The sequence below is a fragment of the Crocodylus siamensis genome, chromosome 1, assembly GCF_052110815.1.
Source record: "Crocodylus siamensis isolate JL-2025a chromosome 1, ASM5211081v1, whole genome shotgun sequence".
In the NCBI taxonomy this organism is placed as follows: Eukaryota; Metazoa; Chordata; order Crocodylia; family Crocodylidae; genus Crocodylus; species Crocodylus siamensis.
Genome location: NC_143395.1, coordinates 245,307,830 through 245,324,109, shown reverse-complemented (window position 1 = coordinate 245,324,109; position 16,280 = coordinate 245,307,830). Strand labels below are relative to the sequence as shown.

Sequence of the window (16,280 nt, the reverse complement as noted above, 5' to 3'; positions counted from 1 at the left end):
AGACTGGAATATGCTGCTCAGAACATAACTCTTCATAAGACAAACAAAAGTATTTGCAGTTACTAGCTAAAAGTGTAGGGTGAAATCGGGTCTTTTCCCAAGGTTAAAAAAATGCTCCAAATTACTTTTCTATTCTTACCCTTATGCTTAGCCTTATTTTGTTGCTTATCTACCTTGAGCTCTGAAGGCAACAGGACATTTAAACTGATTCAGCTTAAAACTCACCTTACTTCTATTTGTTACAAATAGTGATGTTTGCTACTTAGCTGTTTTGCTGAATGAGCAATGAATCTAAAAAGGTACTCACATCAATATTTCTTAGTCATAAAATAAAGCCCTCCCAATGCTTAAGAATATAAGAGAGAGATGTATTAATGGTTTAACCTAACAAAAACAGGTCATGTTTTTAACAAAAAAATAAGAAAATAGGTCTGTCCTGAGCCCTTCATTTTATTTTGGAATTTACAGTTGTTCAGTAACCTTTGCACCAAAACATGTTGGCACCAGCCCACCACTCTCTTTATACCCCGTTTGTCATGATGCTGGCATAAAGCTAGGAAGAGATACTGTGTAATATTGGGTACCCTCATTTCTAAGAGCAAGAAACACAGGCCCTCCTCTTAAGAAACACATCACATTGCTGAGGGCCACAACTAGAGCAGCTTAGTTTTCACTCTAAATAACTGTTCTGCATCAAAGAGTACTTCCTCAAAGGAAAAAAAACAAAACAAAACACATTTTGTTTGAATTAATGCCCCCTTCCCACTCCGGGCAACAAAAACATTGCACAACTGTACTAGTTCGCATCGGAGAGATAGAAAGTGAAACTCACTGGGCTATTTTTGTTTCTCCGAGTAGAAAGCCCAGCCCTGCCCATTTCTTACTGGTCACAGTGAAACCAGTACCCAGGAAATGTAAACAATATGAAGCATGTTTTTTCCCTGGTTTGGCTGGTTGACCCCCTGGATGTTTCAAAGCATGTTTCTTGTGTACTGTAACTGAACTGTTTACCTCAGGCCAACCTTTTTATGCAAGCAAAAAGGCAGGTAAGAGCCTAAAAGAGTATTTAAAAGCTCCCACTCTTCCTAAGGGAACAGCTCTCCTAGCACAAAACAGAAAACAGCCAAATGTGTTCTGCTCCTAGTGCTGTTTATGCATATTATCCAATGACCTTTCTGCACAAAACCCTAGAACAGCAATGGGAGCAAGGCTCATTAGAGCTCCCTCCACCCTGGAGCAGAATTATTTGGGCTTTGCCAGTCACCCTTCTTGCTTGCTGTCCTTCCTAGCCCCAAGACTTATCCCAGGAGGTCAGCAATGTTTCTGGGCAAAGTGCCAAAAACACCCACAACATCAACTTGTAAGATGCTGACGTGTCAGGGGAGCCACGAAGGGCCCAATCCTTGTTGTGGCAGTGCAGCCTGTCACCTAAGGTGCACATGCCAAGCAAAATGCTTGTGCCAGAGCATAGCACAGCAAATGTGCCAGAGATGGCCTACCCCTGATTTTTCCCATTTTGGTCATCCAATGGCTGCACTTCAACAGGAAAGTGAAGGGTATTCTCATCCTTACTTAAACCATGTCCTGGTAGTTAGAGCACTTTGCTGGGAAGTGGGATGTTCAAACTCCCTCAGATTAAGAACAACCTAAAAATCCAAATTTCCTACTTCCTTGGCAAATTCCCTAACCACCAGGTTACTGGGTAACCTCCTCATTAATCTTGATTCTCCTCCAAACTAAAAATTCAGGACTTGCCATATTTATTCCCATAACATACGCACCTTTCCCCCACCAAAATTAGCCTACCAAAATTGGAGCTGGTGTTTAAGTGAGGAAGCTGATTTCCATGCTAGAACAGAAGTGTGGGGATGCCCACAAGAATGGCAGGATTTATGCTGGACTCTGTGCTTCACAGAGACACTCACCTTCTCACTGCCGCACCAGAACTTCAGGTTTAACCCTGTCACAGTCACTGCCAAGTTAGCAGTTACTTTTGGCCGAGCTGCCAATTTGGCAGTGGCTGTGACAGAGCTAAACCTGAAGCTCTGGTGCTGCATCTAGAGGGTGAGTGACAGGAGCATTAAACTATGGTAAACCCATCATTCAGCCACTGAAACCACATGCTGGGTCAGTTACAATTTTTGGAAAAAATCTATTTTTCACTTTCTGGCTTCCCAAAATAAGGTGTTCATCTTATCTGAGAACATGCAATATGTAGAATATGGTATACACTTTCCAAAATGGATTTGGATTGCAACAGAGCTCTTAGTGGAATGTTTCTGTCTGCATGCAATGGGATAAAATGAAGATAAGTAAAGAAACTGCACATCCTTTCAGTGGCAAGGATCAGTGGCAGTTAGAATCACATTTAGTTTCAAGTGACTAAAAGGTGTTATGGACATTTCCACATTTTTAAGGTAGATTATGATCTGGCCTCAAGTGTGCAAAACAGGACATGCCAAATTGTCCTCCCACACAAATTTGCAGGTCATGTTTCATGATGCAAGATATTTAGGGATATAAACCAGGGAACTATTTTGTTTGTTTAAAATAGACTGCTTAACATTTAAATATCAAGTTTTTTTTAACTGACTTATATAAATATTTTTCATCGTAGCCATAAAAGTGGACCTAGCCCAGAGATGCTGGTTTTGTTAAAAAAAAGAAAAATAGAGACAACTCATTTCAGAATTACATGAAGAGAAGACTGGACAGGCACCTAGCTGGGATCTTATGACCCCTGCCACCCGCGGTGCTCCTTCCTGCCCATGGCAGGAGGTCGGACGCGATGATGTGTCCAGGTCCCTTCCAACTCATTGATTCTATGATTCTATGAAAAACATGTATAAATTAGATGTCTTTTATAATCACATATTTTGAAGTGGAGTTGATCTTTTGAGAATTGATCCAAATGCCATTCAAAGAAGCACTTCAAAACAGGGGCTGATATATTTTTTTAAGCATTTGTATGGTGTGACAGAGCCCAGTACTCTGATGGTAACTCCTGGATGTTACTACAATACAAACACGGCAGACTTTTCCATAAACTCCAACAAAATTTAGTTTGAACTTAAAAAAAAAAATTCATAGTAATTTCATATCATGGTCCACTAATTTTATTAATGTAAATTCCAATTCCACAAAGGTAGAGGACTGATAAAATAATATCATCACCATCATAATTCAGAATCATTTCGTCAGCTAGTAAATGAAGCTTTTATAAATAAGCAAATTTTTACATAAAACTGACATCTGCTTGATTATGTAGTATTAAATATTCAGGTTAGCCTGAATAGAAGCAGTCATTACATATAACATGGATTTATATACCCCATTCTCAATTACAAGAATAACTTGAACCCAGTATCAAAAGCTAGCACTCCTTCAAATGTGCCGTTGCAGTGAACCTGGCAAAAACATATATAGGCACAGTATTAAGAGCTCTAAATCACATTCACAATTGCCACAGTTTCAGTGGTTGTCAAACTTCATCACAAAAACTTAAAAAGTTCAATTGGGCTCTTTCATGCACTATCCACATTACAAAGACACAGCGTCCAAGGCCATCTTCTTTCCACTTTGTGACAGCAAAGACCACTGCCTTTCCCTTTATTCATACCATTCTTCTGCCCAATATGATTGGTTAGATAGAACACTAAAAAAGGGAGTTACTTAACATACACACGTTACATATTACTGCAATTTAGCAGCTGGAAACAAGGAGAGGAAGCAATGTGATAAATCAAATGACCAACAATCCACAAATTAAATATATGGAAGGAGCATTTAGGGAAAATGCACATTTCAGCTTGTGACCTTTCCCTTCAACATCTTCCAAAGAAAAACCAACCAAAAAAAGAAAAACCCCAAACTCACACAAGTAGTCTTTATCATAGCAAAAAAGCTATATATCATCTATGCAATCAATGCTGGGTGCCCTTAATAGAGGAAATAAGAATTTGTAAAACTGAGCCCTGTATTTTCAGAAGTGCCAAGTTGAACAGTTTCTGCTTCCAACTTTATCCCACTGCGACGAATGTCTTGTATTCAAAAGCTTGTTTAACTCTACTACAGTTGATAAAATAATAGATACCACCCAAAAAAATCCTTGCCTCTCACAGGTAGCACAGACAGAACAAAGGTTTTTTAACCCTACACATCAAACTTCATCCAGCCTTTCTCCAATTCACATACAAACTAGGGTAATCAACTGGAAAACTTTACGGTAGGCTGTTCTGGGGCCAGAGTGAAATGGATTGGTGATTTAAAGTAATTTCTTCTTGGACAGGTGTTCAGAGATCACTATCACCATTAGGAATAGCTTGCATATCAGTGAAGTTAAATGATACAATGGGTAAGGCACATATGACCCATGTACACTGCTGCTGCTGGTAATTACCATCAGCATTTGAGTACCGTGTGCATTTCAGTTTTCCTACTAGAGGCAAGGTTTAAAGGACATTAACCTTGAGACAAGCTAGGGGCTCTCCACACGGAGAGTGACAGACTACAACTGTGCCCCTTTGAAAGGAAAACATGAAGACACGCTTGCCAAATTAAACAGCCCCATGGCAGCAATTCAGGACCATGTGGAGTACACAGTCAAGCAATAAATATTCCTTAAATGTTCAACAAGAAGCCTGATCAAAAACATTTTAATGAAAGAAAAAAAGTGGATGACAAAGCCACAAGGAGCCAAAAGTATATAGAATCAAATATTAGAAACACAGGGCAAGAAAAGCTTTCAATTTTTATTCCAACGGCTATATTGGAACATAGGCATCACAGATCCCCCAGCTTAAGATTACAGAATAACGTTATAGAATCACACGTGAAAAAGTAGATGCAGCAAAAAGACTGATAGGGGAGAAAATCCAAATTTAGAAGTAAATTTAGAAGTAAATCAATTCAAAATGGTCTGTAAGCATGAGGGAAGTAAAAATTGAACTTTGCACAGATACAGATTTTGGTGATTAAGCAAGGAGGACATTATTAGTCTGAGAAAACAAGTAACTAAATAAGTCCCATCTCCCCCTACATTTAGAGCACTGTACCAAAATAAACCTGGGTTTAAATACTGCAAAAATCCAAAATGCTCTCTGAGTAACAGAAAACAAGACCTCCTGATGAATCAGATACCAAGTACCACAGTTGTAAGAGTATTCTGCTGACTAATAGTCATCTCTTGGAAACTCAATACACTTTTATCATATATGTGGTTTCTTCACACTAACAATGGACAGCCACAACATACTTTGGAAATGTGCCCAAAATACACAAACCAAGAAACACCATACTCCTAAACAAGCAAAATACAAATCATCTTTAATTCCAGTTCTACAAAACCAACAGAAACATTTTTTAAACTTTCATCTCAGACAAGGCAATAATCCAATTTATTCTTTTACATCATTTCCTAATGTATTTTCCAAAATATCTCGACTTATTTTCAGTTGGCACCCTGTCAATCCATCATCGCACTTACTGGGTCTAGAAGCTGTCATTTTTTTAACAGTCAAAATTTGCAAGGTGTATTCTGCATTGTTTTTTCACAGACATTTTGAAAGGAAAGTAGGTTGCAGAAAATATGGTATAATGAGAGGGGGGCTGATGTTACAGATGGCCACAACTGAAAATTGAAAGATAGCAATTTTAGGGTAATATTCTTTTAATCACTTTTGGCTTGAGAACATTTTATTTATTTATTTATATGATCATTTGCTTTTTGAATCCCATTTTCCAAATCCCATTTCCCCTGCTGAAGTTAATATTTTTTCCCCAGACGATACAATGAAAAAAAAGGTACAAACTCTTCAGGCCAGGGAATGTCGTTTTTTTTGTTGTGTGTGTGTTCCCTACCTTGCTAAAATGGACTATTAGATGCTTCAGTACAGCAGCTCATCCTCCTCCTCCTCCAAGAAGAGATTTCAGATTTGGATTTCTTGCTAATTCATTTGATTTTTACAGTCTGGGTCACAAGATGAAATTTAAGAACTAATCTCTGCCCACAGCCCAAATTTAACTTCCAAAGAGAAACAAAGAAAGCAATCTTAGAACACTGATCAGCAAATACAATCGTTTAGCTGACAGTCATAATTTTTTATTATTTGTTAGACCACTGATGGAAATATAATAAATTCAGCCCAACCAGCAAATATTACAAGTGCCTGTACACTATTACAAGTACCTGTAATCAGGCCTCCAATACAAGAATGAAGCTAAGTGCACCTCATTAAAAACAATATTAGTAACAGAATTTACTGCTCACAAACCATGTCAGATTTGCAGTAGTCAGTCTGTAAGGTGCCACCCTATCCTCCCTTTAGCTATTCGCAGCAGTAGAAACTGAAACTCCCTGCTCTTTCATAGACAAGGTACAATACAGAAGCTGCCAGCAAAAGTTCACAACAGTAGCCTATTAGCACATCTCCCTTTAAATCAGTATTGACCAGCACAAGTACCAGAAGACAAATTTAGCTAGTGTCTGCGCAGCCTTAGCCTTGTCCCTGGAAACGCCTAACAAAGTGCAACATCAATTTTTAGGAGGTAGACATCTTCCCCTCTCTCGGAGCTTGTCTAAAATAGGATGTTGTACCACTTTAAAGATAATGGCACAGTTAAGGTAGTTTAAGAGCCCTCCAGTATGGGCACGCTTATGCTAGCATAGCTGTCTTCATATAATAAGGTATATAGCTACATTATCTTTGCTACCCAACAGGAGCTGTATGTCTGTCACCAACTCATTTCATGTTAGTGAAGTAACAGCAACAGAATAGCAGTTTTCCACAGTTACTGCCCCAAGTGTGAAATCAATCACAGAGCTAAATGGCTCTATACTGTTTCCAGTTGCTCAAGTCCAATTTTAATGCTGCCTGGGGAAAAAATCCCTAAGTACGCAACTTTCCATTTCAGCCAGATCAATTCATAGGTACTCTTCTGTATCACCTCCTCTGAATAACTTCTGCTTCTCAATACCTATCTAAATTAGGCCTGACAGGAAATGCAGAGTTGAGTTTGTTTCTTTTATTTCAGACTTGCAGGTGTGTTGGTCTAAGGACACAGGCAGGCATAGGCCTTTCTTTTGTTTTATATTTCTGTGGCCTCTTTCTTCCTATGAACTGTTTATGCAAACCCTTTCCACTCACATGAAAACCAGGCGCTTCGTAAGGTGAGCTTCCACCCCTTATGTACATAAGTGTTATCATAGTGGTTTGTTTTCACACTGGCTACTTGCCCCTTGAGTTGGTTGGGCTTTCTGATGAGCGTCAGGACCAGGCCCTGCCTATATACACCACCACCAAAATGCAACTACCTCCAAAGCGAAAGGCAGCAGCCAGACTTTGCTTTCCAGCCACGTGTCCCATTTAAGGTGCAAGAGAGACCGGTCGGTGATGCCAGTCACCGCACAGGCAACCGCTGTCTCGCCAGGCCAGAGAGAGCTTCCCATCACAGCCAACACAGCTGGCCAGCCGGCAGAGCTTCATTCTAGCTCCATCTCCACGGAGGGTGTGGGGGATGCAAAAGTCATTGCTGTGACAGCAAGGCTCAGTTGGCCTGACACCCGGGGCCTCGGCCACTGCTGAAGCGTGACCTGTTTACATTCACCAGTTGTCCTGCCTCAGCCCAGCTTGAGGGCCTTGATACCCATATCCAACAACTATGCAGCAAAGAGCTGGAACGGACACACGCACGCATGCATGCACTTGCACACATATGCATGCACACGCCCTCTCCAGGAATCCCAGTGCCCTCCCCCCACTCTGACACCATCACAACATCCAGAGGCTTCTCCTTTAGGAAAAAGGAAATAGGTTGCTTCTTCAGGAAAAGGAAACAAGAAGCTGCTTGTAGGGACCTGGACAGCGGGTGGAGGAGTGTTTACAGTGGGTGAATGGCTACAACCTGCCCCTCCCTACACACAGATACACACGCACATGCAGACACGTGTGCACACAGACACACGGAGACATGTGCACGCTGACACACACACACACACACACACACGGAGAGACAGAAATATGCAGACGCCCCGAGACACGCAGAAGTGCACACACCCCGAGGTGCACACGCACACAGACGTGCAGAGAGACGCACACAGGCACAGGCGTGCACTCACAAGCAGGCAGACACGTGCAGTCCCGCACACGCAGAGCCGCAGAGCGGCGGGAAGGAGCCGCGCCGCGATGCCCCCGCCCCGGCCGAGCCCGAGCCCGTGCCCGTGCCCGCCAGGCCGCGCGCGGTACCTTGGCGCCGCCGCTCTGCTGCAGCACGTTCTGCTCCACCGTCATGGCCACGGCGCACTGGGGCCCGCGGCCGCGGCGGCTCGCAGCGGAGCTGGGCTGGGCTGGGCTGGGCAGGGCGGGGCGGGGCGGGCGCTGCTGGGGCGGGCCCGGGGCGCTGGCAGGCGCAGGCCCGGCCCGGCCCGGCCGCTACCGCCGCCGCTCGCCTCGGCGCGGCCCGGGCCCAGGAATGCGCCGCCGGCTCCGCCCCGCGCCCCAGCAGCGCCGCTGCCGCCGGGCCCGCCTGGGCTGGGCTGGGCTGGGCTGGGCCGGGCCTGGCCACTCCCCCGCCCCGCGCCAAGCTCGGGCCTCCCCTTCCTCCGCGCGCAGCCGCGCCTCGCCGCCCGGGCCTGCACGCCCCCCTTCTCTTCCCACAACATCAGAAGCCGGGCTCGGCTGGGCGCAAGCTTGGCCAGGTGTACGATCATGCTCCCCGTTGCGTGGTCATTTCCACCCTGGTGCGATGAGGAATAGTAAGTGTTGCCAGTGTGCGCCCCACCCTCCACTTTTCCCTGCAACGAGCAGTTTCCTTCCGACCTGGGAGAAATGTTACCATCTTTGCGTGGCGACAATCTAGGACCCCTGGTTCGGAAAGGATACCTTGTATCGGACCAGCTGAGGAAAAAGGATCCTCTCCGGAACCAAGAGTTCTACATGTTTGCATTTCCTTGGGTCTCAGAGTGACACGGCGACCAAATGCATCCCTGAAACAATTTTTGCATACGCCTCGCCTGGGGAACAGGGATCCTGGTTCTCTCTGATTTAAAAAAATAAAAAAATCCCCAATTTCAAATCTAGTTGGTCTAAGTCCTGATTGCCTTTGGAGTGAAAAAAGTAACCCAGAATCCACATGTTTGCATGGTCAAAATGAAGCATCACTAATATCTTTGTAATACATAATAGTGTTTAGAATGAGTGAGTTCTGCCTGCGGCATCCATAGGTTTTTGGGACAGCACTGTTCTGCTCGATCAATAATTTGATTGACCAGAACGCTGCTGTCCCAAAAATCCTATGGATGGCACAGGCAGAACTCACTCTTTCTAAACACTATTATCTATTACAAAGATATTAGTGATGCTTCATTTTGACCATGCAAACACGGAGATATATATATATAAATGGTGTTTTATTTTGGTCACAGAAAAATGTGAATTTTTGGGTTACTCTTTTTAATCCAGAAGTTGGGGATATTTTTTTAATCAGAGAAAACCACAATCCTGGGAAAATGAGGAGTTTGGGTTGCTCTTAATCCAGAAATTGGGGATTTTTTAAATCAGAAAACCAGGATCTCTAAGGTCCCTTCCAGCCCCTAACAACTACAAAAGTATAAAACCATGGAAGGCACGTAAGCCCAAAAGCTTGCAAATAAAGATATTTTTTCCACTGTCTAGTTCATCTATCACCTCTACTGCAAGAGTTCTGACTGCTTTTGCCTTTAGACCAATATGGCTACAACCTATATCCCCAAAATGTACAGTGATTTTTGAGGTACCTAATTGATGCAGATATTCACTCTGATGGAGTCTTAACTGAAATAATAATTATTATTATTATTATGATTAATAGTAATAATAATATATTTTGTGTTCCAGGTCAAATCAGCCAAATCATATCGACTGAGCAGAACTCAAATTGTTCCAAAAGCCCTATGGATTGAGCAGGCAGAACTCAATCATTCTAAACACTATGCATGGTGCTACAACCGGCGAGCATCCTTCATCCCAGGCTCTCACCCTGGGATTTCATATACTCCCAGATCCATTGACAGGCATCCTACGTGCCGACCCAAGCCCGGGTTCAGATGCCACCATGCTTGATCAGAGGCAAACTGCCAGGACTTTCTTATGACTGTTTGCCTCGAAAATAAAGAAATACTTCAACTTTGATGACCCAGTTCTCACTCACTCACTGGAGAGTTATAGAGAACAATATAAAATAAATAAGAATAAGAGTTGTTTGCATGTTTATTTGCATATTTTTTCTGTGTACAATTTTTTTTTCACCAAATACAATAATTTTGAGCTTCCAATCATATTAAGACTTGACAGTGCTTCTGGGAACTGTGGGATGAGCTCCCACGAGTCCTGGAGCAGCAAGGCTCCTGCTGGGAATGGCTGGTACTATGGGCAACTGCTACCACCTTAGTCAGGTGGTGGGGCATGTGCCCCTCAGTGACCAGGCCACCAATCTCACCAATGGGGGGGGCCTCCCCCCCTGCCGATCGCGAGGCTGGCACTCACAGGGGGTCCTCCCCCTTGCCCATTGCCTAAGCGGTGAGCGTGGCCATTCAGGGGGTGCACCAGCACTCTCAGGGGGTGCATATACATCCTACATGTTGCCACTGGCTGGTACATAGCTAGCCCCAGGCCCTGTGGGCTGCAAGGGGATGGTTTGTGTGGGGGTGAGCCTGTCTCAGGCAGGGGGATGGACTAGATGACCTGTGCAGGTCCCTTCCAGTCCTACTTCTCTGTGAGTCCATGACTGATGGAAGCATGACAAGTTGGCTGCCCTGCTTTGCCTGCTTTTCTTGTGGCAGGTTATGAAGGGGTTAGGTCTGTTCTGTGTCAGGGTAGTCTCATGTAACATTTAAGTGAAGGATTTGTATAAGAGGGTTTGCACAGGGATGATTCCTGCCTCAGGCAGCCCCAGAGACCTCCTCTCTTCCTCGCTTTGGCCAAGCTGGCCATCTACAAGACCAGAAGGGAGGCTCCGACCAGGAGAAACCCAAGACAGTGTGGGGCTGCTTTCCTGGCCCTCCTGTGCTCCCATCTATGGCAGAGTTTCACTGGTCAGCATCCACAGGCTCCCTCCACTCTTTCAGGGGGTAGTGGGCACTGACCAATGTGCTCTGTTCAGTGCTCACTTACAATGCCCTAGTCTTAACCTATAACCTCACTCCTGTTCCTGTTTTCTTTATTGTTGTCCCAAGCAATTAGTTGCTAGGTTCCCAGGGCCTCTCTTCTTAAGAGGGGCATGGAAGGATCAGCTGTGCCCTCCTGAAGTTGAGCTGTAGTCTCTCACGTTGGACCGGATGTCCTCCTTGAACTCGTCTGCCACAACTTCGATGGAAAAAGGAAGGATCTAAAAATAGGCACAGTCCTATGAGACAATATGAATGTTAACTCTGTGACTCAGGAGGTTGGCTCCTCTTCCCAGGGCTCTACCATCCCCATACCTTGCCCCCTCCATACCAGATGTTATGCATTTACTCATCAGTTCTTGTCTATGGGAGCTTCAACTCACAGGTTATCTTGATCAGACTCCTGGAGTCTCATGCCTCACTCCTGGTCGCTTACCCCATTCTTCCCCACACGAGTCCCAAGCCAGCTTCCCTGCAGTTCACTCAAGCCCTTATCCTTCATGACCGTGCCACCTAGGGACACTGTCCCTGACTCACACCAACACACATCTCTGTCTCATCTCTTTTCCAGTTCCCTGGAATGGCTGCCCACCCCCACCAGTATCTGACTCACTGGCTGGGACACTGCAGCTGCCTTGTCATCCTGTCTCTGCAGGTAAGTAAATTGCCAAGACTCCTTCTTGAGCCCCAGGGTCAATCCCTCATTGGCGGCATCTCCCCATGTTCCTTCAGGGTCCTCTTTGTGCCCTCCTCTCCTGGATCGATGCCGACTGCCTGGTCGGTGTCCCTTAAATTTCCTGCGCTGATCAGCTGGGTCTGCTGTGGGAGCACCTGATTCACTGCTTCCTCAGCTCTGTCAGCTCAGCTGGCTAATTACCCTCCTGTTCTTCTTTGCAGCATTTCTCCTGCCCGGGCTCATCCTGGAAAGTTTCTCTTTTCTCCTCCGGGATTTTGGCACAGGGTGGGTTTACTGCCCTGTCACAGGGGGATTTTATATTTCATGATGGGCTGAGGCCCATGACGTCAGCACACATCAAATAGGCCTGGTTCTGGCCAGGCTGGCCATCTACAAGACAAGGATGAAGGCTGTGGCCTGGGGGACCCCAGGAAGGTGTAAGGCTGTCTTCCTGTCACTCCTCTGCTCACATCTCTGGACATCCACAGGCTCCCCTGACACATTCAGAGGGCAGCGGGCACTGCCTGGTGTACTCTGCTTGTCACTCTTATTATGAACCTTTGACCTCCACTCCTGTCCCTGTTTTCATTATTACTCATCCCAAGTAATCTGTAACACATCATTAGTGGCCCTCAGTACAAAAGAGGGCTTATAGTTTCCTTGGAGGGCACCTGAGCCCATGCTTCCCCTGACGTGTTAAAAGTCCTGTCACTCCTCCACTCAGGTCTCTGGGCAGAGTTTCACTAGTCAGTATCCACAGGCTCCCTCAACTCATTAAGGGGGCAGTGGGTGCTGGCTGGTGTGCTCTGCTCAGTGTCCACTTCTGGATCCCTTGTCATTAACCTGTGGTCTCACGCCCATTCCTGTTTTCTTATTATTTATCCCAAGTATTCAGTTGATGGGCCCCCGGTGACCTCCCTTATTAAAGAAGGCTTATAGTTTTCCATGGTGGGCAAAGCCCATGACCTCGTGGCACTTCAAATAGGCCTGTCACTCCTCCGCTCATGGTTCTGGGCAGGCTTTCACTTCCTCGACTCATCCAGCAGGTAGCAGGCTCTGGCAAGTGCACTCTGCGTGGTGTCTCCTGCTTTACCTCTGGCAGGTTAGGGAGTTAGGTCTGTGTTAGGTCAGGGTTCACTATAGTCTTGTGGAGCATTTAGATGATGGATTTGTACAGGATGGTTTGGATAGAGATGATCCTGCCTCAGGAAGGCTGTTGGATTAGACGGCCTCTGGACACCCCTTTCAGCATGACTTCTCTATGCTTCTATGAAACACTCACTGAATTAGAGGAGGTTCATAGATTCATAGAAGTAGGGCCAGAAGGGACCTTGTAGATCATCAGGTCTGACACCCTGCCCTAGGCAGGAGAGAAAACAAGGCTCAAATGACCCCAGCCAGGTAGACGTCAAGCCTACTCCACTTTCCTTGGAAGCCATTACCACTTCCTTTGGAAGTTGGTTCCAGATCCTAGCCACCCTGACTGTGAAGTAGTGCCTTTGGATGTCTAGTCTAAACCTACTCTCTGACAGCTTGTGGCCGTTATTCCTTGTTGCCCCGCGGGGCACTAGGGGGAACAAGGTCTCTCCCAAACCTTGCTGGTCCCCCCTAGTGAGTTTATAGACGACCACCAGGTCCCCCCTCAGCCTACTCTTGTGAAAGCTGAACAGGTTAAGGTCCCATAGCCTCTCTTCGTAGGGTCTGCCCTGCTGTCCCCAGATCATGTGGGTGGCCCTCCTTTGGACCCTCTCAATGCTGTCCACATCCCTCCTGAAGTGCAGTGCCCAGAACTCGACACAGTACTCCAGCTGTGGCCTGGCCATAGAGCGGGAGGATCACCTCCTTGGCCCTGCTTGAGATGCATCTGTGGATGCACGACAAGGTACGGTTAGCCCTAGTGACTGTGACCTCGCATTGTTGGCCCATGTTCATTTTGGAGTCAATAATGACCCCAAGATCTCTTTCTGCCACTGTGTTCTTGAGAAGGATGTGATGTGGAGCACTACTACTGGCCACCGTGAAGCTAAGCAGCTGTAGCCATCTTACCTGCTGGGGGCTCTCAGACACCCCCTGCTCCCAGGCCTGTCTGCCCTGGGGTGTGGCTATGAGCAGATTCAGGATTTTGAGAAAGGGGGTGGGAGTAGATGGTGAGCCACATCATTGCATATAACATAGATGGTTTTCTCCAATAAAATAGAGACTAGAAGCTTTACAACTATGCTAGAGACCCAGGGCTATGTGACTTGGTTAAAACCTGAAGCAAAAACAAATAAAACGTAATTGAAAGAAGTTAGAACAGTGAAACAGGAGCTTCCTGATGAGACGCAGATGCCCTTAGTGGCCCCCATCACCAATGGTAACTTGTAGCTCTACTTGGTGGGCTTTGCTCCAGATCACAGAATGGCATATCAAAAGGCCTAACCAGGAGCAGCCAATAGGTGGCAGAATAGCCAGATAAAGCATGGCTTGACTGATGGAACATCAAGACTATTAAAAGAAGAATCGATCCTTAATGCCTGTAAAATGAAGGGTTTAGAAGGGATCAGGTACATGACAATGATTCTGGATGTCAATTGACTCCCTCAGCATTGACTTACTAGAACTGCTGCTGTCACTGCCAGGTACTTGGTTTTAAAATTTGCATGGAACAGGAATCAAAGGCGGGTTCAAGTGCACCGGTGCCTGCCCCCCCGCCCCCCTAGCTCCACCCCTGGTTGTGGCACTTGCATTCCCCACAGACCCCAGCCCCAAAGAGCCCAGGAAAGACTTGAAGCTGGGTTCCCTCAAAAAAGTACAGGGTCATCAAACCGGGGACATTCTTAGCAAAATATTTTGCATTAAAAAAAGACAGTTTCCCATGAAACTTTGCCTAGCTGAAAAATTTCTAACAAGCTCTAGTGCTATCAGCCTTTGTTTACAGTGAGTCTTAAAAAAAAAAATCAGTGCTGTCACTGCCGTTCCTCTTCACTCCTGTGAGGTGTTAAACTATATACTCAGTTTACCCACTGATGATACTCAGGGGGTATCTGAGTTAAACATCAGTGTTATAACTTGTTCCCTGCCAATAAACCATGTAAACAAGGAAAGGAAGGAATCACAGAATCAAATGAATGTCATTTTGTTCTGATACTCTATCAGATGGCATTTAGGTACTTTTTTGCCCAAAGTGATCTGTGAAGCCAAGAAACCAAAAGGAAAAAATGGAGTCTGAGGGAATAAGTTTCACTAAGTGAAAATCAGTCCTACAGAAGCCAGTGAGGCATTCATTTCCCCACCTAGCCAATCTGCCACTGCTGAAACATAGGGCAGGAGTGGGCAGAATTTGCTGTGATGTTGGATATCGGACTAGGCTGGCTGTAATTTCAGTTGTTCCTCCCTCTGCCAGGGTCTGTTTGTAGACTCAAGCAGATCTCACTGCATCAGTTACACTTGGGTCATGTTTCAAATTTTCCTTGCAATGAGGGGTAGGGCTAGAAACATTTTTTTTAAATGAAACCTGAGATTCTCACATCATAATAGAACCCTGGGTTTTGAGGTCCTAACACATACGTATTTTGTGGTGTGTCATGCACCAAAAAGGAAGCAAACCCAAGAATCTCAGCAAAACCCCTGTAATTATATTTTAAATACAGAGAGTACATTCCAGCAGTTCCCCATTTTAACATCATGAATAGCTTGGCTTGAAAGCAGAGTTTGTAAAAGTAATATGGTATTGCTAACCCCAGATATTTTTAAAAAAATCATGATTTGGGGGCCCAAATGCATTCAGTTTAAAAAAAAAAGGAACTGTGGGGTTCTTCTGGTTTGCCTTGTGGTTTCTGAGGCTTTGGGATTCACACTTCTATCTGAGACTGTAACCATGAAGGCAAGAAACTAATTTACTGAAAATAAGAGCTGAGATTTTCATTTAATGACATGACTCCAAGTCCCAGGTATTTAAGAAAAACATTGAATATTGCAGAACTCATTGGCTGGCAAGAATGGCCTCTCAACTTTTCAACTTCACTTCAAACCCTACCCTGCTTCTTATTTTTGACTAAGGTTATCACTCCTCTTCCTCCTCTTCCTGCTCATCACTTACCCCAACTCCATGCCTACATGCATTACTTCTGGGATGATCTGTTTGCAGTTTCTTTGAATGTATAGAGTTGAAGGAGGATCTAGGCAGGACTCTGGCAATGAAGCAAGGGGAGGTAGCTCTGCAAAAAATACTGTTTTCTCTAATTTAACAGAGCTTGCTATTCTGTTAGAAGAAAGTGGTTGTTTGTGATTCTCCACCACTGTCATATGGTACAGAATGTTTCTGAGGGCAGGGGCTCTCTTTTTATGTCTGCCCAATGCCAACAAAATAATAAATCACAGCAATAGTGAAAATACAAGTTCTCCTCACATCATGGAGCTACCATAAATCCATTTATTTTCTTCATCATCTGGTTGTTTCACTGTAATATTTTTGCTTGTTTA

At 44.9% G+C, this 16,280-nt stretch overlaps 1 protein-coding gene and 1 long non-coding RNA gene across 3 annotated transcripts in view; one reads left to right on the top strand and one right to left on the bottom strand.

Annotated features, from left to right (window-relative positions):
• Positions 1-8,463, bottom strand: part of USP25 (ubiquitin specific peptidase 25) — a 158,727-nt gene extending 150,264 nt beyond the window's left edge. For both annotated transcript variants that reach the window (XM_090060085.1, XM_090060094.1), the window contains exon 1: positions 8,244-8,463. In XM_090060085.1, coding sequence (XP_089916211.1) covers positions 8,244-8,288 — 45 coding nt within the window. In that variant the 5' untranslated portion in view covers positions 8,289-8,463. The remainder of the gene's footprint in view (positions 1-8,243) is intronic.
• A 135-nt stretch (positions 8,464-8,598) lies between these two features.
• On the top strand, positions 8,599-10,234 carry LOC149874333 (uncharacterized). The gene is made up of 2 exons (XR_016443817.1): positions 8,599-8,752; positions 9,873-10,234. It is a non-coding gene; the product is annotated as an uncharacterized LOC149874333 (long non-coding RNA).
• The last annotated feature ends 6,046 nt before the right edge of the window (positions 10,235-16,280 follow it).